The sequence below is a fragment of the Barbus barbus genome (genome assembly GCF_936440315.1).
Source record: "Barbus barbus genome assembly, chromosome: 32".
Classification (NCBI taxonomy): domain Eukaryota; kingdom Metazoa; phylum Chordata; class Actinopteri; order Cypriniformes; family Cyprinidae; genus Barbus; species Barbus barbus.
In genome coordinates this window covers 12258196-12285102 of record NC_136760.1, presented here as the reverse complement: position 1 = coordinate 12285102, position 26907 = coordinate 12258196, and the positions used below count along the sequence as shown (strand labels likewise).

General features: G+C 40.0%; 1 protein-coding gene across 3 annotated transcripts; it reads right to left on the bottom strand.

The window, feature by feature from the left end:
- Positions 1–847: 847 nt before the first annotated feature.
- Positions 848–26899, bottom strand: LOC306852790 (BTB/POZ domain-containing protein 16-like). 3 transcript variants are annotated; one of them, XM_079389870.1, is made up of 18 exons: positions 26842–26899; positions 26120–26219; positions 22198–22246; positions 21952–22105; positions 17513–17618; positions 17075–17163; positions 9429–9557; positions 8529–8654; positions 8225–8336; positions 7296–7365; positions 7052–7182; positions 5808–5927; positions 5508–5593; positions 3802–3884; positions 3557–3631; positions 3284–3385; positions 1974–2162; positions 1065–1185 (listed from the first exon to the last, which is right to left on the bottom strand). In XM_079389870.1, exons 2-18 carry the CDS (start codon positions 26176–26178, stop codon positions 1120–1122), a joined length of 1746 nt encoding a protein of 581 aa, XP_079245996.1. In that variant the 5' UTR covers positions 26179–26219; positions 26842–26899; the 3' UTR covers positions 1065–1119. The 3 variants fall into 3 exon arrangements, with proteins under 3 accessions (XP_079245997.1, XP_079245996.1, XP_079245995.1); XM_079389869.1 differs by lacking the exon at positions 26842–26899 and having other exon boundaries at positions 1066–1185; positions 26120–26479; XM_079389871.1 differs by lacking the exons at positions 17075–17163; positions 17513–17618; positions 26842–26899 and having other exon boundaries at positions 848–1185; positions 26120–26445.
- Between the last annotated feature and the right edge of the window lie 8 nt (positions 26900–26907).

The following is a 26907-nucleotide window of genomic DNA, read 5'->3' as shown; positions in this document are numbered from 1 at the left end:
TAGTCAATCAATCAATCAAACAGTCATAGATATTCTTCAAAAAGGTTAAATGTTCCTGAAAAAATAGTTACGCTTCACTGCAAAAAAAAAAAAAAAAAAAAAAGATTCATTGAATTTAATAAATTGTTTTAAGGTAAGTGGTTGCAATCCATTTATTTTAGCTACATTTAAATAAACAAATATAGATGACTAACTTTCAATATATATATATTTTTTTTTGTTTGTTTGTTTGTTTGTTTTGTTTTTTAATGTAGCTAAAATAAATTGTTTGCAACCACTTCCTTAAACAAATTTAGTTTTATTGAATTAATTTTTAATTCTTTTTTTTTTTCAGTGTCATACTCTTCATGGTTAAAAAAAGACGACATTGGAAATAAATGGGGAGCAAATATGCTTTTAAGTAAAAAGTCTAAGTTGGAATTTTTTTTTTTTTCAGGTCAAAGCTCAAAAAGTTGTTAACAGGTAATAAATGGATCATAACTATTCCTTAAATATAATTTAGTACCATAAAATAACAAAAAAAAAAAAAAAGCAAAAGCAAAATGTTAAATGAAAAAAAAAAAAATAAATAAACAAACAAGCTAAAATACAGTTCATTCATTTCATTAAAAAATATTTTGTTACTATTTTTGATACTATTATGGCTATATGTATATAAACATCTTTTCTTTACCTGCAGTAAAGGGTCGTTTACTGCTGCACGCACAATAGCTGCTTCATCGTTTTATTCCCCACATTAAATTGTGCACTCTAAAACCTTTTGTTTTTCTTAAGCCCAGCAGCTGTTTAAATGATTTATTACCAGAGGTGGTTCTGAATTTTTATTTTTTATTTATTTTTATTTTTTGGTGCAAGTGCCTGCACTCAAATTCCTGATATGATGATATAATAAGCAATTCTGTTCATTAATAATAAAATAAATCATCAATAATTAAAAACGAATATCAAGCATGTTCATTGCTCATGTCTAATTTAGTGACTCTATGGGAATTCATAGTACAATATAACTGTTATTAGACATAGTGCCCACCATACACGAACATGAAAAACACAAAAGCATTTTGTCATTCTGTATAATCCATTAATATATTTACTATGAAAAGGGGTCAAGATGCAAGCTCAAAATGGGAATGCCAGAGCAAAGGTCACCAGGATGGGAGAAGAAAGTCCTTCAATCTGGAATGGCTGTTAAAAAAGGACAAATTAGAAAAATTAACTTTTATAGAGAAGCATCTGTCAAAGTGTATTGTATTCATTACAGAGCGACCATCTGCTTTTAAATGATTACAATTCAGTAATAATGATTAAATAAAAAATTGTTATACTGCAACAAAAACATTGTTATTCTTTTATTATTTCTATTATTATCAGGATTATTATTGTTAGCTAAAACAAAAACTAAAACGATAAAATGCAAATATGTTACTTTAAATAAACATTAACTAAAATAAAAAATAATAATAATAACAATAATAATAAATAAATACATATTTGCCAAGGCAACATTTCTCATTTTAATTTAGTTTAACTTGCTGTACTAAGAAAACTTAAACTAAAACTGAAATAAATAAATGAATAAATAAATAAATAAAAAATTATAATATATAAAATAATATAGAAATAATGCCATATATACACACAGACACACATACATATATATATATATATATATACATATATATATATATATATATATATATATATATATATAAATTGCATAGGCATATTTAAAAAAAATAACAATAAAAATGACAACAGCACACAACAAAATGACTAATATTTTTAAATAAAAATAAAAATTGAGAACATAACATAAAAATAATAATAAAAACAATTAATAAAAAAGGTATTGCAGCAATACTAAAATACTGATTGTTCATCTCTATTTTAGGCTATCAGCAATAACTGTTAAGTTTAAACTGTTCATATTATCGTGTTTTTATTGTTTTATTTTAAACTCTGGGTGTTGGTACCTTGCTTCTTGAGCGGCGTTTGCATAAGCCAAACTCTTGATTGACAGGTCCACTGCTGTGCTCTTGCCACTCACCATTGGCATAGCTTTGCACTGTGATGTGATAGCGCACCGAACGATCTGATCGCATGCTGTATGGACGGCTCACAATGGAGGACTGGCACACAGCAGGATCCCAGTGTCTTAACCTCTACACAGAGAGAGACAGATAGAAGGAGGGTGGGAGAAGATGACATTATGTTCTGAGGAATCTCTGAGTTCACCCAGAGAGGGTTGACGGGGAAGTAGGGGGAATGACGAATGATGAAAATATTGTGGGTGAACTTCTTTTACATAATAATAATAATAATAATAATTCATTACATTTATATAGCGCTTTTCTGCTTTTTTTTTTCTAAGCACTCAAAGCGCTCTACATTGTGAGGGGTGGTGTCTCCTCGTCCACCACCAGTTAACACCAGTTAAATGTGTTGTAAAGGAAATACATTGATAGCTCGATCTCAAAGTGCCACCTGGCGGATACTTAAGACTTAATAAGTCCTAACTTGTTAGACATACTTTAGTGAACAAGAAGTACACTTTAGGATACTTTTAAACAGAGAATATATTATGGTAATAATTTACTTTAAAATAATATACATAAGCACAAGCTGAATGTAATTTCTCAGACACTTAATTGCATGCTATTTAATATTAAAATGTATTTTAGTTTAATTTATATTAAATGCACACAACAATGACTTTAAGAGTGCTTAGAAACATTTTAATATAGGGACCAATACTCGCTATTAACTAGTTGCTTGTTAGCATGCCTATTACTAGTATATTGGCTGTTTATTACTTATAAAGCACATATTCTGCATGACCATATTCTACATCCCTAATCCTACCCAATACCTAAACCTAACAACTACCTTACTAACTATTAATAAGCAATTGGACCTTAAAATAAAGTGTGATCGAGTGCTTTTTGATCCAATTAAGTAAGTACATCTCTATATATTGCTTTTATTGTCTTTAGAATGTGGTTAAACTGCACTGCTAATATACTGACAAGCATTTATGGCAAAATAAAATACACTTGTCATTTCCATTGTATCTTGCATGCCATCAGTACGTTTGTTATTACATATTTGTAATGAAGTCTCAAATATGTTAACTTTAAATGTAATATCAAATAACACACATTAAGTACTTAGTCAACACATCAAAACAAAGCAATACAACTTATAATTTGACACATTTAATAAAGTTAACTTTTTTTGTTGAGAATTGGTCATGAAGGGTATATGAAGCTGTGGGTGCTCTAACCTCAATGGAGAAGCTGTATGTATCTGATTCACCCATTTTAGCAGCTTGGAGAAGAAAGTAAAAGCCATAGATGCTGATGGTTTGAGAGCAGCACTCTTGTTCCTGTAGGGTGACACAAGGTAAAACAACACATAAAATACTGCCTTACAAGCAAGTAAAAGAAAAACATGGACTGACTTTGTCATATTGTAACAACAGTAATTGCAAGTGACTGAAGGACTGAAAAGCTGGCCATATTGCATCAGTGTTGAAGCGTCAGAAAGTGTACCGCACCCTATCAAACATCATTCCAAAACGGATAGCTTGTTTGGAGAAGTCAGTCAATACCATGTCACCCCCGCTGTAAAGCTATGGAAAAAACATACAGATAAACCCTGCAGCTAATTAATTAGTTTTCACTTGGAGCCAAAAAAGCAATACAACTTATATTAAAACAAGCAGCTTGTGAATTATGTATGGCGGTACATCTGGAGCAATGGGTGGGTTGAAGAAGGTGTTGTGTTTGTGGTGGTACTCACAGTGTGGTGATGATTAGACAGGATGTGCAGCAGCCAGGATTCAGGAAGGACTCTGATGTTTTGCAGCTCCTGCAGATGCTGACCTGAGACATGAACATATATAAACAACACAACTTTACATTTTCCAGTAATAATCTACTTCTCCCAACAAATATAATGTGTGGTTGAAGGAATAGTTCACCCAAATATGAAACTTTGCTGAAAAAAATACAGGTATTCACGATTCATGCTATTCAACATGTAGATGATTTTGTTTTTCATCAGAACAGATTTGGAGGAATTTAGCATTACATCTCATGCTCAACGATGCCTCTGCAATAAATGGGTGCCGTCAGAATGAGAGTCCAAACAGCTGATAAAAACATCACAATTACCACAAGTATTTGCCACAACTAAAGTCAATTAATGAACGTTTTAACGTTCAATTAAATAGCTGCATGTTTGTAAGAAACAAATCCATCAAGGCATTTTAACTTGAAACCTTCGCTTCTGGCCAAAATACTGGTCCATAATCCATAATAATGTTTCCTCCAATTCCATCCACTGTTGTCTTCTCAAAATCTATATGTTTAGAACAGTTTTGGAGTGTTTTCACTTATAAATGGTGCTTAATCTGTGCATATTTCTCTCTTGATTCAGATGAGATTATTTAATATTACTTTTACTGGAGAAAGCAATGTTATGGATAGAAAACTCGTATTTGATAGAGCCAAACAAGCAACGGTTTGAAGTTAAAAACATCTTAATTGTAGATGTGTTTTATAACAAACATGCAGCTTTTCACTTCACTGGAGTCTTGTTATTACTTGTGGATTATTGTGATGTTTTTATCAGCTGTTTGGACTTTCATTCTGACGGCACCCATTCACTCCAGAGGGTCCATTGGTGAGCAAGTTATGTAATACTAAAATTTCTCCAGATCTGTTTGGCCTAAGAGTAAGTAAATTTTCAGCTAATTTAGATTTTTGGGTGAACTATTTCTTTAACATTAGTTGAAGAAAACTTTCTGTTTTATTTATTTATTTTATCATGTGAATTTTGAAACAGTTTAATGCTAAGTTGTAAGATGCCCCATAATATAAGGTATCGTTTGTCCCTGTATCTGGTGCAGGATGAGTTATGTACTTAATATGTAGGGTTAAGAGTTTGTTTAGATTCATAACCCTGCATATGAGCAACCAGTTCTAATAACTGTTTCTAAACAGGTTTCCCCACATGTTGCCCCCATTTTTACATCTCTTGACACTTACATGGACACTACAACACTCTTTTTGTCCATGCAAGTTTGAATAACATGATGGTGAGTATAACAACAAAGTGTTCCTTTTTTGATTAATTATCCCTTTAAGACCTAAAAAATAACACACATCAGTAATATGACTGTGCCTGTGAAGTATTTCAGAACAGTTGATAATGTTGTCACGTCTGTTTGGTGGGCGTTGGAGGTCCAGTGGATGAGGTTCTGACTGTGGCCATGACGTGATCCTGTAGCTGGGACATACTGTTTGTCCGGACACTCTCTTGTGGAGATACACACATTCATTCTGCCAAATTGTCTGTTTTCAGTTAAGCTAACAATGAGGCATAACAGCATTCAGAGATTGGGGACAAATATTTATGCTTGGTTTTGAAGACCAATCTAAAGTTGTTGTAGACAATGCTAGTTTGATGTTGTGAGCATCTATCATGAAGCATCCAAAACTTACATTCAGTAATGCCATGCATACGAAGCGCTTGAAAGATAGTGATGTATTTTTGACCCTGAGGCTGTTCTAAGAAAACAGCCGTTTCCCTGAAACAGACAGATATATGATGGAGGGATGTCATTAAAACAGCATATGTGCATGAAACTAGCAAAGCCGTATCAAGGTCATTTCAAAAAGAACGAATAGTGTACTGAATTATTGTAATGTCCTCCATAAATGGGGTTTTTACTGTCTGGAATTACACTAATGGATCACTTGCATTGTGTTTTGCTGATAGCTGTAAATGCCGAGGTTACATACTTGGAGAAGAAGGTGATGATGGTGCTGTGGGCTGGTAGGGTCTGTCTGAGGGGGTTTAACTGCAGGTACAGCCAGCACAGCACTGCTCTCAAGACCTCATACTCATTAGATGTGAACAGTCTAGACACAAAAACCTTATTAGATTCCTGCTGATTTACTCCATCTGCTCATTTTTTATGTTTTAATAGTCATTATGTATGCAGAAGGTGACTTGACGTACATAAAAGTACTTTATAAAAGTGTTATTAAGAATGTCCAAGCCATATGTCACCCCAAAATCAAAAGAAATAATATTTTGCACAAAGAAAAAAAGGCCTATTTTAAGACCATTAAGTGTTTGGCAGAGGGGAATTGCAAAATCACATTTCACCTATTATAATAAAGAAAAAAGTAAATACATACATACATAAATAACAATATGGATCCATCATGGTATTATTTGGTCCAGTGTATTTATTTTATGTGATGTAAATTAGAAAACGTTTGGAGTAAGGGTGATTTCCATGACTATATTGCAGTAATGAGACTCTAATGAGAAACATTTATTACTTAATATGACACATTTCACACACAAAGGTATGTGCTTTGGACTTCATTATGTGTACAAGACATATTTTATTTATTTTACAAAGTATGTAGAATATATAGTAAATATATGTATGTATGTATGCATGTATGTGTATATGTGTGTGTGAGTGTATACATTTAGCCTATTTATATATTTTTCAAGACCATTAATACTATTTTAAGACCATTAAGAGTTTTGTGTTATGACATTACGCATTACAATAGACAGACAGACAGACAGACAGATAGACAGATAGATAGATAGATAGATAGATAGATAGATAGATAGATAGATAGATAGATAGATAGATAGATAGATAGATAGATAGATAGATAGTTTGGTGCAATGCACTTATTTTATGTTGATGTAAATGAAGAAAACATTTGCTGAAAGAATGATTTTCCTGACTATATTACAGTAATGAGAATCTAATGAAAATTACCATTGAGAATAAAGTGAATTACGAACAAACTCAAAAGTAAAACACCCTGATGCACTGCAGTAATGAAGCTTTGGAAGGAAAATGTCACGATGCAAAATATCCTAATGGTCTTATAAACAGGCTTCATCTTCTTTATTCAAAAGCAATGTAATCAAACAAGATCCTGAAGAAAGTGCTTCTCAATGTGATTTGCCACTGAAAGGTCAAAAAGAGAAGAGAAAAACAGTATGAGACCTTGGACTAAGCAGGGTCTTCAGCAGGAGGTCAAAAGGCAAATCTCTGAGATTTATATGGAAGGAGAGTTCAGTCACTAGGAACAGCTCCAACCAGCGCTCACATGCTCTCTGGAGAACAGTCTCTTTAAACTGAAAAACACAGAAAGAGGTTTATAGATGTTTACACACTAAATACAGAGCTCCCCCTATTGGTCATTTAAAGAACAATAGAACAAAACAAGAAGAAGGAGAAGAAGAACTACCGTGCAGGACACTCGATGAAAGCTGCACACAGTCAATGATGAGATATTTGCCAACATCTCTTTAAGACACCTGTCAATCATATCCATCAGCTTTAAAAGGACACAATATTTGATATACCATACAACACTGTGTAGTCATAGATGTCTGGATTATTTCTGATATTCTGAAGTGACATTCTAAAAACTAAACATATGAGCATTCGTGACTGTGTGTATTACAAATTGACGCACCCATGACCAAGGGAGAAACACACTGTTATGCAATGCACGCTGTAGTTTAAACTCTGCTGGGTGGAACATGGGTGATCTTATTTGAAAAATATCTGTCAAATAAATACAGTGACTGACTGCAGTGCCAAAATTCACATCCAGTTCCACCCAACATCCTGGATATGAATCAGTCTAAGATTGGACAACACAGACTTCTCTAGAGACCTGGGTGTGGGCTCATGCGCTACTGGATCAGCCTTTATTGCTTAATATGACACACTACACACACAGGAATGGTGTGTTTTTTACTTTCTTTTTTTGTAGGAGACATATTCTATGTGACCCTTTGTCAAACCTTTTTCAGATATGTAGAAACTAAATATATGTTTTACAGCATGGCTTAAAATACATTTTGAAAATGTAAACACTTAATTCTTAAAAAATGCTAACACTAGCTTTTCTAATCTTTTTGTATTCTATCTATTTGTTTTCTTTTTATTTATTATACAATTAACAAAAGCACAAAAGGCCTCTAACACTAGCTTGCTCTATTCTTTTTCTATTCTATCTGTTCTCTTTTTATTATATAATAAAAAAAACCTTGCTACGTAAGATAACTGAGACTTGTTATAGCACTTGAGTATCATTGCTCTTTTGTTGATTTTGATTGTTCCATTGTCCTCATTTGCAAAGACAGATTTGAAGCTGTCGATACTCACTTCTGAAAGAGGTTTGACATTCCCAGTAATGCAGCAGTAGAGAGCACAGCCTCTCCCCACTCACTGGGGCATTCCTCTGGGTCGTACAGGGTCCGCAGGGCAAAAGACAAAGCTAGAACACAGCAGAGATTCTTACATAACTGTGTTTCTCCTTAAATGTCAGTGTATGCCCCTTCATCAGTCAACACCAATGATAGCACACATAGATCAGAAGCTCATGTGACAGAAAGTCAACAAGTGATGATGACACAGCTTGTAATTTACAGTTACATTATAATAAATATGGCACCTTTTTAGCACTTACCCTCTTTATTGATGGAGGCATCTTTGACAGGCAGTCGGAGAATCAAAGGGCCGCTGAGATGCCACTTTCTGTAGACCAGTCCTCTTTCACGCTGAATCCTATTAACTCTGCTGTCTTTACCAATGGCTGCAGTATCACAAACAAAACAGAAGGCCTGAATTTCTCTCTTGAACTGATTCTTTTTTTAATATGTCCGTTCCACAAACTCTAAGATAAACATGTAAAATATTTATATCTGAAGCTGTATATTTATTATGATGACTATAATGGGATCTTCACTTTTGCATGATTTATTACATAATAATTGTTTACAAGTTATTATTCTGCATATTTTATGACTATTTTAATGAACTCCTTCATAAATAAACAGTTCTGTCCCATGTGGTCATTATATAATGACCATTGGATGGGTTCATCTACTTCTCAGGACTTTTTTTAAGACTATAAGGCGGTTTTAGAGGTAATGTGTGCTATTCCTGCAATACTAGTGTCACCAAACAGAACTGCAAAAATAATGAATATTATCAAAAAAGTTTCTAGAACAACACTCTCCCCTCTCCCACTGGTTAGTCAAATAGCTCCTCATGTCATTAGTTGAGCCAATGTTGTCGTTTTTATCAAGCTCGTTGGGATGCTCAAATGATTTGTACTGTTAGAAATAGATACTGATCCTACCTGAGAGTATTCATGCAGCATACTGTTGCTATGGTTACATCTTCAGGAATCTTTTTTTTTTTTAAATGTACACTATTGACTAATTTACTATGCTTTAAGATCTTCAGAGACCTTTTAAGCTCTACCAACCCAAGAAAACAAAACAATGCACACCAAACCAAACCAAACCAAAAAATGAAAACAAAACATGCACAAAAAAGCATATACTTTAGATGGGCACCATACCAGCTCTCTCTTGTAGCTGAACATCCCTCTGTCTTTTGCTGTTAGAATACAACTCAGATAATGTGTTTGAATAGCTCAAGACAGAGCAATGCAGCTCCCATCTGACCCCCAGACATTCCAGTACTGCATCTATGAACATAAACAAGACAGATATTTACTACTGTATATCATTGTATACCATTTTATAGAAGCATACAGTTGCTGTAATTGCTAAGTGGTTGCTATGGTGTTCTGGGTGGTTGGTTAGTCAAAACAGCCCAACAACAAGTCTCTATGGCCCTGTCACGCTGCTGCAGTGGGAAAGCGAGGAGCATGGAAACAAAGAAGATTTAACTTAACAATCTTTAATAAACCAAATCGCAGGGAAAAGAGGGCAGGCAGGAGACAAATGAAGGACACAGCATGGAGGTACAAAATGACTTTAACACCGGACAAGGGAATCCAGGGCAGACAACACTATAAATACTGAACTAAACGAGGGATAATTAACGAACACAAGTGAAGCAATAAGACAAGGGAGAAAACTAGGTAATGGAGCACATGGGGAGAAAAAGAAACACAGAACGTCCACGTGCATAACATATCACGCCACATGTAATTGAGGGGTGGGAGGGTGGGCGCCTTGGAGAGCCCTCAGGACAGGCTTGTGCGGGATGGGAAGCCTCCAGGGCGGTACTGGATCCAGGCACCACGGTGGAGCAGGCAGCTCGGGGGGCCATGGCGGAGCAGGCAGCTCGGGGAGGCATGGTGAAGCAGGCAGTCCAGGGAGTCATGGCAGAGCAAGCAGCTCAGGGAGCCATGGCAAACAGCCTCCATGGCCTTGGCTTCGGCACTCGGCCCCTACAGCTGGAGACATATAGCCCTCCCTGGGCTTGACTCGGGATCCCTGGCCCTCCCTGGGCTAGACGTAGGAACAGCAGCCCTCTCCCTGGGCTTGACTTGGGATCCGTGGCCCGCCCTGGGCCAGATGTGGAAACATCAGCCCTCTCTGGGCTTGACTTGGAAACAGGAGTCCTCCTTGGGCTAAACTTGGGGTCTGAGGCCCTCCCTGGGCCAGATGTGGGAACAACAGCCCTCTCTGGGCTAGAGGAATCGTAAGAAGAATGGCATCTACGCTAATATTTGTCTGTTTCTTTCTTATTCTGTTTCTCAGTCCATGTCTGGATCAGATGGTGGATCGGCGCCGGGAGATGATGTCTGCGACCGTGATCGTCGGCAGAGGCCGTACACCTGGATTAGCCCCGGGGACATATACCAGTGAAGACCTCGACTAAAAATATAATAAAATACCTAACTACATAATACTTGTAATGTAACGTGCACCAGGGAAGGCAGGAAACGGGGAGTTCCGTGAAAATAGGCTTTTAATGAATTGAGAGTTTCAGAATACAAGAAATCAACATCCATATAATGTTAACATAACTTTAAGACTCGACAACACTAGACATCAAACTAAATGCTTATAATGCAAACGGAAACAAAGGAGTAAACAAGATAATTAACACAAGACAGGTGAACAGGATGAACGATGATTAACTAATGACAGGAAACAGACCAAATAAGGACAAACAGGAACTAAACAGAAACCAAACCGTTACAGATATCGCCCCCCTCCCGGAAGGTGCGTCCCGCACCGTAACAGTCACATCGGGGAGGGGGGCGGGCGCCCTGGAGGCTGGAGCAGGGCCAGGACAGGGAGGAGACAAGGGAAATCTCCAGGGCGGATCAGGCGACTCGGGAGGCCAATGCGGATCAGAGGACTCGGGAGGCCATGGCGGTACAGGAGACTCGGGAGGCCATGGTGACACTGGAGACTCGGGAGACCATGGGGGATCTGGGAGCTTGGAAAGCCATGGCGGATCTGGGAGCTTGGAAGGCCATGGTCGATCTGGGAGCTTGGACGGCCATGGTGGATCCGGGGACTCGGGGAGCCATGGCCTTATTTTTTCGGGCAGCCCAAGGGGTTCCGTGGCCTTGGCTCTAGGCCCGGCCACACAGGCAGAGGGTATATGGCCACCCCCCCAAATTTCCCCTCTGGGAGAAATTGAGGAGGAGCGGGCTCTGTGGGGCGCTCTGGAGGAGCGGGCACTAAAGGGTGCTCTGACGGCACAGTCACTTGGGGGCGCTCTGGAAGCGCGGACTCTTGGGGGCGCTCTGGAAGTGCGGAGCTGGACGGGACCAGCGGAGACATAGGAGGGCGCTCTGGAGGCGGGGACTCTTGGGGCGCTCGGGCAGCGCGGAGCTGGACGGGACCAGCAGAGACATAGGAGGGCGCTCTGGAAGCACGGACACCTGAGGGCGCTCTGGGGGTGCGGACACTTGAGGGCGCTCTGGAGGCGTGAACACTTGAGGGCACTCTGGAGTTGCGAACACTTGAGGGCGCTCTAGAGGCGTGAAACTGGACGGGACCAGCGGAGACATAGGAGGGCGCTCTGGAAGCGCGGACACTTGAGGGTGCTCTGGAAGCGCAGAGCTGGACGGGACCAGCGGAGACGTAGGAGACGCAGGAGGACTGGACGAGGCCAGCGGAGACATAGGAGGGCACTCTGGAAGTGCGGACCCTTGAGGGCGCTCTGCAAGCGCAGAGCTGGACAGGACCATCGGAGACGTAGGAGACGCAGGAGGGCTGGACGAGACCTGCGGAGACGCAGGAGGGCTGGACGGGACCAGCAGAGACGCAGGAGGGCTGAACAGGACTAGTGGAGATTCAGGGGAGCACTTGCGAGGAGCGGGCATTGGAGGGCATTTGCGAGGAGCAGGCATTGGAGGGCACTTGCGAGGAGTCGGCACTGGAGGGCACTTGCGAGGCACAGATTCTTGGGGGCGCTCAGGCAGCGCTAATTCCTGGGGGCGCCCATGGAAGCGCTAATTCCTGGGGGCGCTCTCTCAGCATAGGTACAGGAGGGACTGGCCCTGGAGAATCGGGCACTGGAGAGACTGGTCCTGGAGAAGCGGGCACTGGAGAGACTGGCCCTGGAGTAGCGGGCACTGGAGGGACTGGCTCTGGAGAAGCGAGCACTGGGGAATGCTGACTAGGAGAGGGCACTGGAAAGCGCTGGCGCGGAGCGGGCACAGGAGGGCATTGTTGAGGAGCGGGTTCTGGGGAGAGGACAGGAGCCAGGAAATCAAGGGGTATCGCCGTATCCAGAAGCTCCAAGTTAGGAACAGGTTGGTTTGGGAGAGCCACGGGCAGTGGCGTAAACCCTGCCGCGGGTGGCGGCACACTCTTCGCCACGGGCGGCTGAACCATTATCGTCGCGGGCGGCGCCATCATCATTGCCGCGGGCAGAATCATCATCGTCGCGGGCGGCGGAAGCAGGCTGATGATTCCCGGACCTGGACTCGACCAACACTTCTCATCTTCCGTGTTGGTCGAGTCTTCTGTAATGTAACGTGCACCAGGGAAGGCAGGAAACGGGGAGTTCCGTGAAAATAGGCTTTTAATGAATTGAGGGTTTCAGAATACAAGAAATCAACATCCATATAATGTTAACATAACTTTAAGACTCGACAACACTAGACATCAAACTGAATGCTTATAAAGCAAATGGAAACAAAGGAGTAAACGAGATAATTAACACAAGACAGGTGAACAGGTTGAACGATGATTAACTAATGACAGGAAACTAAACAGAAACCAAACCGTGACAATACTATTATTGTTAGAAATTGCAACAATATAAAAACTGAAATATAATACATTTATACATTTAAAATTTTAATTAAATCAATAATTAAACAATAAATAAACAATAATATCCTGGCCAGAGGAGAACTGGCCCCCCGACTGAGCCTGATTTCTCCCAAGGTTTTTTTCTCCATTCTGTCACCGAGGGAGTTTTGGTTCCTTGCCACTGTCGCCTCTGGCTTGCTCAGTTGGTGACACTTGATTTCTAGTGAATTCAATTTGATTTCTCAGATACTATTTAAACTAAACTCAGCTAGACAATGACATCACTGAATTCAATAATGAAATGCCTTTAACTGAAAATTGAGCATTTAATCTTATTATTATACATTACTGACACTCTATCCTCCAATTTGATACTGTTAAGTGCTTTGACACAATCTGTATTGTTAAAAGCGCTATATAAATAAAGGTGACTTGACTTGACAAAACTGGTCACTAGGAAGGTGCCCTTTCAAAAGGTATTTATTTATGGCTTTAACTTATTTAACCCTAAAGAGTGCACATAATTATCTTAATCTTTCTACAGACTGCACAATTTTAGTCATCCTCTAAGATCATTACAAATCACACTGTGCGACATGGATCTAAAAAATTTTGGTTACAACATGTATGCAGACTGTACGATGATGACACCTAGTGACTCGTAGGCTACGATGCAAGTTACTATTGAGTAATAAAGCGTCATTAGCATTCACTAATAGTAAACAAAAAGAGCATGATGAAGCACAGTTTAGCAGTTGTACTTTTTATGTTTGTTGATAAAAGAGGAAGCTGTTTGAGGTAAGAGTTTGAGGTAAGCAGTTTTAAGATTTAACGTCATGTCACATTGATCAACCATTTTTTCCTGCATTTTTATTGGCTGGTCAGTAAACATGGGTCATAGTGTCACGGTCGGTGGTTGTAGTAATCGGCGCCCACACAAAAGGATAACAAAAAGGTATATTTAATAGCATCAACACACTTCAAACCATTTACAACTTAAGATCGGACAAACATAATGGCAAAACTGAGGACTTATAAAGGGGAGGAACAAACAAGGAAACAAGGTAATTAATAGAACACAGGTGATGACGATAATTAATTAACAGAACTAGGACACAAACTAAAGCAGGAAGAACCAAATAAGGAAGAAACAGAACAAAACCAAAACTGACATATTACAGTATCTCCCCCCCCCCGGAAGGTGCGTCCCGCACCGTAACAGTAACATCGGGGAGGGGGGGCGGGCGTCCTGGAGGCTGGAGCAGGACCAGGATAGGATAGGGAAGCCTCCAGGACGGATCAGGAGCCTTGGGAGGCCATGGCAGGACTGGGGATTCGGGAGACCATGGCGGATCCGGAGCCTTGGGAGGCCATGGCAGGACTGGAGATTCGGGAGACCATGGCGGATCCGGAGCCTTGGGAGGCCATGGCAGGACTGGAGATTCGGGAGGCCATGGTGGATCTGGAGCCTTGGGAGGCCATGGCGGATCTGGAGCCTTGGGAGGCCATGGCAGGACTGGAGATTCGGGAGGCCATGGCAGATCTGGAGACTCAGGAGTCCATGGTGGATCAGAGTCCTTGGGCGGCCTTGGCGGATCGGGGTCCTTTGTGGCCTTGGCCTTTGGCCTGGCCACACAGACTGGGACTATATGGCCCCCCCCCAAAATTTCTTTGGGAAAGTTCCCCTCTGGGGGCCACATTGGAGGAGAGGGCTCTTGGGGGCGCTCGGGAGGAGCGGTAACCTGAGGGCGCTCTGGAGGAGCGGGCACTTGAGGGCGCTCTGGAGGAGCGGACACTAGAGGGCGCTCTGGTGGAGCGGGCACTAGAGGGCGCTCTGGAGGAGCGGGCACTAGAGGGCGCTCTGGAGGAGCGGGCACTAGAGGGCGCTCTGGAGGAGCGGGCACTAGAGGGCGCTCTGGAGGAGCGGGCACTAGAGGGCGCTCTGGAGGAGCGGGCACTTGAGGGCGCTCTGGAGGAGCGGGCACTTGGGGGCGCTCTGGAGGAGCGGGCACTGGGGGGCGCACGGGAGGCGCGGAGCTGGACGGAACCAGCGGAGACGAAGGAGAGCTGGACGGGACCAGCGTAGATGCAGGAGGGCGCTCTTGCAGCGCGGACTCCTGAGGGCGCTCTTGCAGCGCCGACACTTGAGGGCGCTCTTGCAGCGCAGACACTTGAGGGCGCACGGGAGGCGCGAAGCTGGATCGAACCAGCGGAGACGAAGGAGAGCTGGACAGGACCAGCGGAGACGCAGGAGGGCGCTCTTGCAGCGCGGACTCTTGAGGGCGCTCTTGCAGCGCGGACACTTGAGGGCGCTCTTGCAGCGCGGACACTTGAGGGCGCTCTTGCAGCGCGGATTCAAAGGGGCGCTCTTGCAGCGCGGACATTAGAGGGCGCACGGGAGGCGCGGGGCTGGACGGGACCAGCGGGAACTCAGGTGGGCTGGACGGGACCAGCGGGAACTCAGGTGGGCTGGACGGGACCAGCGGGAACTCAGGTGGGCTGGACGGGACCAGCGGGAGCTCAGGTGGGCTGGACGGGACCAGCGGGAGCTCAGGTGGGCTGGACGGGACCAGCGGGAACTCAGGACGGCTGGACGGGACCAGCGGGAACTCAGGACGGCTGGACGGGACCAGCGGGAACTCAGGACGGCTGGACGGGACCAGCGGGAACTCAGGTGGGCTGGACGGGACCCTCTTGCGAGGTGCGGGGATAGGCGGACACAAACGAGGAGTAGGCACAGGACGGCACTGGCGAGGAGCAGGCACTGGATGGTACTGGTGAGGAGAAGTTTCTGGCGTGAGCATGGGAGCCGAGAATTCCGGGGGAAGAGCCTCATCCAATAGCCCCCTGTCCTTAACCTGAGGCGTGGGCGGCGGAACCCTCTTCACCGCAGCTGGCGCAACGTTCATCGCCCTTTTCGGCGGCTTCCTCCTCGCCGCGGGCGGAACATTCATCGCCGTGTACGGCGGGATCCTCTTCGCCGCGGACGGCGCAACGTTCATCGCCCCTTGCGGCGGAATCCTCCTCGCCGCGGGCGGAACATTCCTCGCCGTCTCAGGCGGAGTGAACCTCTCTTGGGCAGTGGGTAAGGGCGAACGGCGAATGGCGACCCGTTCTCCCCAAAACGGGTGGCCTCCGTAAGCCGCGCCAGGCAGCCTGACATCCCATGCAGCACGAGCAGGGGCGAGCCGCGAACGGCGGCGTGAACCCCCGCAAACTACGGGAACCAGCTCGATCATCCCGAGCGGTGATCTCGTTTTCTTTTGGGGTCGGATATTCTGTCACAGTCGGTGGTTGTAGTAATCGGCGCCCACACAAAAGGATAACAAAAAGGTATATTTAATAGCATCAACACACTTCAAACCATTTACAACTTAAGATCGGACAAACATAATGGCAAAACTGAGGACTTATAAAGGGGAGGAACAAACAAGGAAACAAGGTAATTAATAGAACACAGGTGATGACGATAATTAATTAACAGAACTAGGACACAAACTAAAGCAGGAAGAACCAAATAAGGAAGAAACAGAACAAAACCAAAACTGACATATTACACATAGCAGCAAACACTGTGTAATGATCATGCTGAATTTCTGACACTGTCTGAAAATGATAGAAGTCTATCTTTGGTCGCAATGGCCGTCTTAGGACCACCGTTTCGTTTTGGAACCACAATCACAGAAATCGTCACGTTGCTAGGGTGTTGCTATGGCTTAATTTTGACTTTAATCTTACTTTTGGCTTTCTATCCAGTCTCTTGATATGAGTCTATTATCATTATAAGTCTATTATCGTTTTATCATCATACATGTGAAAATCACTTAGAAATACAATAATACACCTCTTCTACACAAGTCACATAATTTGAGCCATCATCCATTCCTGTAGAACATGGTAGTTTAAAATAAATTTGAGCATTAGCAATAATAATTCTTGTCTTAGCAAATATCACCAATTAGATTGTCAATACCTGGTTTAGCGTTTTGAGTCAATCTGCGAGACAAAATGTAAAATTGTTCCTCTGGAGTGTCAAGCTTTGAAGACCATGTGATATCTTTGCTGCATATAAAGGTAAAGAAATACATTATAGGTGCATCCACACACACACACACACACACACATACACACACATTTTGTCAGTTTAATCCCCTCTAATCCCACAGTGCTTCAGTGCCAAGTGTTCTGCGGCCCCTCCTGATAGTCCTTTGTGTTCAAAGGCCCACCAAATTGAAAGTTGTCATTCTCTAATGTGTTATCCAACCTGCTCCATAATGATAGCATGTGGCCTGGCAGATATCCCATAGATCTATCCCTGGAGTAAGCTAAACTGTCCCCCTCTCTCCTCTTCTGCCCGTCTCTCTCCCGCTAAACAGTTGTCATGGAAGTCCACTTGCCCCTGGCAACATACCAGAATCTGGTACGTCGGCTGGCTGAGAGCGGGTGAATGAGACGTGGCAAAGGTGATTGTGGGCAGCTAGTGGCATCCTCGTGCCAGTGGAGTCCCATGGGGTCAGCTGCAACATAAACACACAGTGAGAGAAACTCCAAGATTGTGTGTTCAAGAATAGGATTAAGTGTTCCAGAAATTTGGGTTTTGAGTAAACATATGTCTGTGACAGATGGCTGTTTGCATTAATGAAAATGAGAGTAAATGATGAAAAATAAATGCAAATTAAGAATATTTTACTGTGGAATTATTTGCTATATAATTTGAGATAATGTTTACCATCTGTTATGGATCCTTTTGCACTTCTTATTAAAGGAATAGTTCACAAAAAAAAAAAAAAAAAAAACCTGCAGAAAATTTATGTACTACAAGATGTGTTTCTTCATCAGAGCGGATTTGGAGAAATTTAGCATTACATCACTTGCTCACCAATGGATCCTCTGTGAATACTATAGGTGCGTTACAATAAGAGTTTAACCAGCTGATAAAAGCATGACAAAAATCCATATTGTAATTATAATTTGTAATATACAAATCCATCAAGATGTTTTTATATTAAAACCATTGATTCCTGCTTAAAATACAAGTTCTCTGTCCATAATATTTCTTTCTCCAATGAAAAAGTTGTCTACTAATCTAAAAAACTAATCTACATCTTGGATGGCCTGAGGCTGAGTAATTTTCAACAAATTAATTTTTTTTTTTTTAGTAAGTATTTTTTAAAATCAACATAGCTTTTTTTAACATGCAGTCTTTGCAATACTGTTTACAACACTGCAACAATATTTAGGACATGATTGAATGCAGTTTATAATACACATTTGCGTAATTTTGTAACACTAATCATGAAATAAATATAAAAATCTAGTTAATGCAGTCATAGGTGAAAGATCTGGACTGCAGGCAGGCCAATTCAGCACCCGGACTCTTCTACTACGAAGCCATGCTGTTGTAATAGCTGCAGTATGTGGTTTTGCATTGTCCTGCTGAAATACACAAGGCCTTCCCTGAAATAGACGTTGTCTGGAGGGGAGCATATATTGCTCTAAAACCTTTATATACCTTTCAGCATTCATAGTGCCTTCTGTATGCACTTAAGCACCCCCATACCATCAGAGATGCTGGCTTTTGAACTGAACGCTGATAACACGCTGGAAGGTCTCCCTCTTCTTTAGCCCAGAGGACACGGTGTCCGTGATTTCCAACAAGAAAGTCAAATTTGGACTCGTCTGACCATAGAACACTTTTCCACTTTGAAACAGTCCATTTTAAATGAGCCTTGCAAAACACGATGGCACTTCTGGACCATGTTCACATATGGTTTCCTTTTTGCATGAGAGGGTTTAGCTGGCATCTACAGATGGCACGGCGGATTGTGTTTACCGACAGTGGTTTCTGGAAGTATTCCTGGGCCCATTTAGTAATGTCAATGACAGAATCATGCCGATGAGTGATGCAGTGTCGTCTGAGAGCCCAAAGACCACGGGTATCCAACAAAGGTCTTCGGCCTTGTCCCTTATGCACAGAGATTTCTCCAGTTTCTCTGAATCTTTTGATAATGTTATGCACTGTAGATGATGGGATTTGCAAAGGCTTTGCAATTTGACGTTGAGGAATGTTGTTTTTAAAGTATTCCACAATCTTTTTATGCACTCTTTCACAGATTGGAGAGCCTCTGCCCATCTTTACTTCTGATAGACTCTGCCTCTCTAAGACATACCTTTTATAGCTAATCATGTTACAGATGTCAATTAACTTAATTAGTTGCTAGATGTTCTTCCAGCTGAATCTTTTCAAAATTTCTTGCTTTTTCAGCCCTTTGTTGCCCCTTTGCCAACTTTTTTGAGACCTGTAGCAGGCATCAAATTATCCAATTAGTGAATAAAAATTTTACTTTTCTCCATTTAAACATATGCTATGTTCTCTATGTTTTATTGTGAATAAAATATTGGCTCATGTGATGATTTATTCAAATTTAAAAAATATCCCAACATTTCTGGAATTCGAGTTGTATAACTAACTCAATGTATTGGACAAAAAACCAAAGAAAAAAACCCACTATCATCAATAAGCTTTTTAGGCAACTGAAGAACAGAAGAAGAGTCATACAGGTTTGGAATGACATCATGGTCAGTAATCAAGCCATAATTTTAATTTTATGGTGAACTATCCCTTTGATTAAAATATTTAATAGCTCTCTTCTAAAAAGAGATGGGGTTTGTATCGTTACTGCTTTAACAAAGTAAAAGGACAGCAATTTGCTCCCTATTTCTGGAAAGTATCTTAACTTCTCTATATTCATATGGTCTCTGAAGTAAAGACAATCTAGAAAGCTATAGCAATAACTCCAGTCATAAGAAGCATTCAATTCAAGCAGATGCCTCTCAGCATGTGCACCTCTATTTCATCACAATATTCTGATTATTGCAAATTAAAAAGACTCACAGAAACCTGGCATAGGAATCAAAAGCCATACTGTCTTTCTTATTGTTTCACTGGGTAAAGGGCATTCAAGTGCGTAACTGCCAATGCCTCTTAAATCCCTCCTGTGCCAAAACCCTACAGGTGCCTATCTCTAAAATGATGCCAGGTTTGTGACACCAGGTCGGCGGGTTGGCACAGACTGGCACTCGTATCCCCCTGGTCAACCCAGGATTCTGGCAAAAGTCAATGCTGAAGTTGTGCTGCGGCATTATGTGTAAACCTCATTAATGCAAGTTGGTTACTCCTTGAAATAAGAAAGCCTTTGCCTAATCTAAACACCATTCTGAAAGAAGTGTGTTGTCATGATTTGTAGATCAATGCAATGCTCTCTGGGCAGGTCTTCCACCCAGTTCTATCAAACCTTTACAGTTAATCCAGATTGCAGCAGCAAGATAGCTGCTTGCATAAAGGTATTAATGTTTGCCTACAAAACCACCACTGGCTCAGCACCCCTTTACCTAAATCAATTAATTCAGACTTATGTGCCCTCTAGAAGCTTGCGTTCAGCAATTGAACGTCGCTTTATTGTGCCATCCCAAAGAGGCACAAAATCACTTTCACTGACTTTTAAATTAAACGTTCCCTCCTGGTGGAATGACCTGCCCAACTCAGTCCTTCAAGAATCGGGTAAAAAAACATCTCTTCCATCTCCATTTCACTCTAATTCTAGCACTCTCTATTATAATTCTATTCTTCAAAAAAAAAAAAAAAAAAAAAAAAACGTGTACCTTTTACACTTGCACTCTATTTATTTACTGCTTTACTGCTAAAAAAAAAAACTAACACTGGCTTTTCTAATCTTTTTGTATTCTATCAATTTGTTTTCTTTTTATTTATTATACAGTTAACAAAAGCAAAACAATGACTCTAACACTAGCTTGCTCTATTCTTTTTCTATTCTATGTTTTCTTTTTATTTAATATATAATAAAAAAAAACTTGCTACGTGTACTGCGTTAAGCTAACTGAGACTTTTTATAGCACTTGCATATCATTGCTCTTTTGTTGATTTTGATCGCTTCAATTGTCCTCATTTGTAAGTCGGTTCGTATAAAAGCGTCTGCCAAATGACTAAATAAATAAATAATAATGAATTCTATCTTGCTCTGTGTACTGTAATGCAATGTAACCAATAAGCTGTACAAAAACATAAATACATAAACAAATATAACACACACACACACATATATATATATATAATGTGACGAGTCGGCTGCCTCCCCCCTTCTGCCTTCTGCCTCCCCCCTCCCCCCTATCTTTGTATTTAAAAAATGTATTTAGCTACCACTTGTAGTACACTTGAACCCATCTTTCATACACTAGTACACTCAAGTGTACTACAAGTGGTAGCTAAATAAATTTTTTAAATACAAAGATAGTATGTTAAAAGTGCATTTTAGTTCATATTCATGGTGTCTCAAAATAGCACAGTTGAGTACACTTAGATGATCTTAAGTTTATCTTAAGGAGTACTAAAGGATCATTTTTAGTGTATTAAGTACAAAATTAGTGCGCGAAAATAGAGCACTTTAAGTGCATTATGGAACTTGTTTTTCACCTGGGGACCCTTTCCTCCTGAACACTGCCCTCCTTCACAAGCCCCGCAGCACGACGAGGACACCAGATCCCCTGTTTATTTTGGACACTTTTCCCCCTTTGGACACTTTATTTTAATATTTTTGTTTAATAAAAACCTCTCCGAGGCCTGACGCCACGCCCACTGTGTCTGTCGTTTGCTCCTCCCGCCACAATATATATGTATTATACGATAATAATAATGATAGAATTTAAATTTTTGGGTAAACTATCCCTACAAAGGTATTTATCAAGTAGAACAGTGACAATTTATTTTTCATGTGTGCATGAGTCCAACACAATTTTCCTGGATTGCATGTTTAGGCCGATTGCATATCTCACCTGATTTAATTTTTCTGTCTGCTGATTTACCACCAAACTCCTCTGCCCTCCGAACCTGTGCCTGGCCCAGCAGGTCACTGCCTAAAGCACCTACCAGCTGCCAGCGGTTAGTGTGCCCAGCTTGTGTGCGTTGACATAGTGAGTGAGCCGACACCTGTTAGAAGCATAGAATAACAGTATGTGCTAAATATTGCAAAGGGAAATAAATATATTTGGTACAGAGTTGTGAAGGAGATTTGAACTTACACTTCTGGTAGAGTTTTGTTGTGAATTGTGAGAGGTTATAAACATCAACCTGAAAAACAACAGAACTGAATGAGTTATAAATATTTACAAACACAATTTCTTAAACTCTTTTACTATAGGAAATTAACTAGATATGAAGTGTATTGTAAAATATTTTTGTTACACTGAAAAAAATAAAATAAATAAAAATTGGTGAGCGACTTTAAAACAGCCTATTAATCTTCAAAAAGTAAGTAAAATAGAAATAGTAAAATAAATAATAGGCTATTTTCTCACACATTTTTATTTTATTTACAACTTTAAAAACTCATTTTGAAGAAAAACTTAATTTTTAGCATTAATACTCCAGTCTTCAGTGTCATATGATCCTTCAGAAATTATTCTAATATGCCGATTTGCTGCTCAATTATTATTGGTGTTCAGTTATTAATAACAGTTCGTATTATTATCAATGTCAAAAAGTTTTGCTGCTTATTATTTTGTGGAATTTTTTTTTCTTCTGCATTCTTTGATAAATAGAAAAAACAACAACTTTGGTTTGAAATATAATCTTTTGTAACGTTATAAATGTTTTTACTGTCTTTTTGAAATCAATTGAATCAATTGAATTGACTCAATTGAATTCACTTTTCAATAGGCATAATTATTTATGTTTATACTGTACAAACTGTACTTTCTACACCCTTACCCCTCAACCTTCCCCTCACACAAAACTTAGCATTTTTAGCTTTTCCCAAAATGTCATTCTGTATGATTTATAAGCTTGTTTCCTCACGGGGACCAGATATTGCCATCTTTTTGGGGACATTTTGTCCACATAACATAGCATACTTGAATGAAGCAAATCAGCATATTACAATAAATTCTGAAGGATCACGTGGCACTGAAGACTGGAGTAATGATGCTGACAGTTCAGCTTTGCATCACAGAATTTCAAATATATCAGTGGAAAGCTTATTTATTCAGCTTTCAGATGATGTATAAATCTCAGTTTCTAAAAATTGACCCTTATGACTGGTTTTGTGGTCCAGGGTCACACACACACACACACACACACACACACACACACACACACACACACACATACACACACACACACACACACATACACACACAAACATACACATACACATATAAACACACACACACACACACACACACACACACAAACATACACATACACATACACATACACACATACACATACACATATACACACACACACACACACACACACACACACACACACACATACATACATACATACACATGGAACAGTAAAGACAAAATTGCTCTGTTGGCTGTGGAGTAACACATTTACAAATATGATTAAAAGAAGAATATGAGACAAACTACAGAATGTCACATTTTATTATTGGGTGATTCAACACATAGATGTTTTATCAGCTAAGAAGATGAGCACTTTTAGAGTTTCATCCCTCTATCTGATGTGAGCACAAGTATTGGAACAGTTGCCTCACAGATCTTTCTAAGTGATCAGCTGTGTCCTGTTGCATTAATTCTTCAGATATTTTTCTGAAGAATTAATGCAACAGAATCCCTACATTTAATGCAACAGAATCCCTAAAGAATCCCTACATTTCACTGCTGGTTATACTCTGTATAATTGTGTATGTGACAAATAAAACTCTTGAATCTTGAATTAAAAGCAGGGAATGTGTCGTATCAGTTATATCCATTACTTCTGTATTCTGAATCTTGCATTCGATGATGACACACAAACCAGGATGAAGATGAGGGAGCTGACTTTGAGAGAAAAGCGAGCAATTTGGATGCTAAAAGAAAAGAGGAAGTCAGTTAGAGCTCTAGCAAAAACAAAGGGCATGGAGAAATCAAGAGTTTGGAAACCACCAGCGACACCAGCAACCACAAACTACCTGATCGGCTGAGAAAACAACAGTAATTGATGACAGACAAATCATAAAAGCTGTGAAAACGAACCCTAAAAGACGTGTCTGTAAAATCACCAACAACTTCCAGAAAGCTGGAGTGATGCTCTGACAATCTACTGTCCTCAGGAGACTTTGACACAGAATTACAGATGCTACACAGCAAGATGCAAACCTCTGACCTGCACCAGAAATAGAAAGGCAAGATTAGAGTTTGCAAAAAAGCACAAAGGTGAGCCAGAAGAGTTTCGGAACTGAGTTTATGGACCGATGAGATAAAGATGAACCTTTATCTAAGTGATGGGAAAGAGGGAACTGCAAATGATCCCAAGCATACAGCCTCATCTGTAAAGCATGGTGGAGGTGGTGTCATGGCATGGGCATGCATGGCTGCCTCTGGAACAGGCCCTCTCAACGTTACTGATGTATGATGACAGTAGTAGAATGAATTTGGAAGGGTACAAAACCATCTTGCCTACCAATATTCAAGAAAATACCACCAGATTCATTGGGAAGTGCTTCATATTGCATCAGGACAATGACGCAAAACACCCTGCCAGTTCAGTCAAGGAATTTATAAGGGCAAAGAAATGGAAAGTCTTAGATTGCCCAAGTCAATCTCCAGATTTAAATCCAATTGAACATGAATTTCACCAGCTGGAGAGGAGAGTAAAGGCAGAACAAAACAAACAACAATTGGAATTGGTTGCATTAAAGGCTGGGAAAAGTATTTCAAAGGATGCGACCAAGAGTCTGGTGATGTCTATGGGTCACAGACTCACTGCTGTGATTGTGCGCAAGGGATCTGCAACTAAATAATAGCTTTTAATCTCTTATATCTGCCTTATGTTCAACTGTCCCAATACTTATGCTCACATCAATGAGTGGGATGAACTCAAAGTGCTGTTCTTTTTATTTGGAAAAACATGTATGTGTTGAAACGGCTAATAATAAAATGTGACATTCTGTAGTTTTGTCTCATATTCATCATTTAATCATATTTGCAAATGTCTTGACTCCACAGCCAACAGAGCAATTTTGTCTTTACTGTTCCAATACTTATGGAGGGCACTGTATATATATATATATATATACACATACATATACAGTACATACACAATAGAAAGCTGTTATTTTAATGCATAATACTATTTCACAGTATTAGTGCTTTAATGTATTTTAGCACATAAAGGCACTCTTGGCACTCTTAATAGGAGACTTTATTAACAACAATTAAGGGGAGACACTGCAGGCAAAAACAGTTTTTTCATGCACCTGTCAAATTTGAGATTTTGGGCGTTTTGGTTTTTCATAAAGTATATTTTCAGACTAGTGGAAAGAAAACATCCAAAAGACACTGTTAAGTGTTTCTTTTATAGCACTTTATCTATTTGTGTCAATAGATTTCAATTACAATACATATTTTTAAAGGCCGTTTTCTCAAAATGAGTTTTCTCTCCTACATTGAGCCATATAGCTCCACTTCAGTAGCACATACACACACCAAACTTTACATCTTTATTGCTGTCTATATCCTGAAGGTTTTTACAGAGGGATTTGTTCATATATATAATTTGCTTGATTATATACAACATTTTATTCCCCCAAAAATTGTGAACATTTATTGTTTTCTGTCTGTTCTAAGTATTTTCTGAATTATGGAGTGACAAAATGACATACCCAAAATTCCCTCTTTAAAAACTTTTGACTCTAATAGTAATATGTCAATAAAATGAAGAATTTTGAAACCAACTTCATCCAGTGTTTAGATTTTTGTTCTGGAAATGTATGCAAATTAGCACATATTTCATTAAATAATGCCTCATTTGCATATTTAAACCTAACATTTGAGAAAGCTTGTAATACAAAAAATGTTTGCAATTATCAATGTAATCAATCAACTAGGTAAGTAAGGTGATAACTATTAGTTAATTTTTTTTTTTACCCTATTCACCTGCAGTGTCTCGCCTTAAAAATCGTAATGTTTCCATGGCACTTGTGCATTGACTCACCTGGTGTGAGGTCTGAATGGCATATTCCTGCTGGATAAATGACTCCAGTGGATGTGCATTCTCTTTAAATCCAAATACTTTCACTGGCGCTGACCGTTGACTGTAAAAAAACAGGCGCTGACTGACAGTTCACATCACATTTAAACACTATTAAGACGTTAAAAGACCAACACGTTTAATGAATATAGCGTTGTTTCTCACTACATCTTAAATAAACACTGAAAGCCACTAAATAAAGCAGGCAGTACTGTACAGATGGATGAAAAGTAAAATAAATTTAGCGTTTATAGCCCATGTCTACTTCTTGTTGACAGTTCCTGTTGCTAGGAGACATGTCAAATTCCTGACCAAAACAAAAATAAAATAAAAATAAAATGCTATACAAACAAACGAAAACATTTACTATTGGCCCAAAATGTAGACACTGTTAAATTGCCAATTTTGTTGTATTACTATATTGTATATTTAATTGTATTACTAATTACAAAAATTGTTTGTACTAAATAAAGTTTCTAGTTGAATATAGCCTTCTTGCACGTGCGTGCGTATACATACACACACACACACACACACACACACACACACACACACACACACACACACACATACTACATATACACATACTATATATACATATATATATATATATATATATATATATATTGTTGTCTGTTAAGCGTTATTTCAGTAAATTCCTTAACATAAAACTAACAACTGCCTACAATTCCCATAGTTCAGCGTGGAGTACGTTCATGTTCAAGGCTCTTTCCAGGACTGGCCAATTACAC

Excerpts from the sequence above, each read along its gene's own strand:
- LOC306852790 (XM_079389870.1), bottom strand. The coding sequence starts at position 26,178 with ATGCACATCCACTGGAGTCATTTATCCAGCAGGAATATGCCATTCAGA. Across the intron at positions 17,619-21,951 it reads AGACAGAAAAATTAAATCAG|CTGACCCCATGGGACTCCAC; the intron begins GTGAGATATGCA and ends TTTATGTTGCAG. Across the intron at positions 8,655-9,428 it reads TCAGCTACAAGAGAGAGCTG|CCATTGGTAAAGACAGCAGA; the intron begins GTATGGTGCCCA and ends GTGATACTGCAG.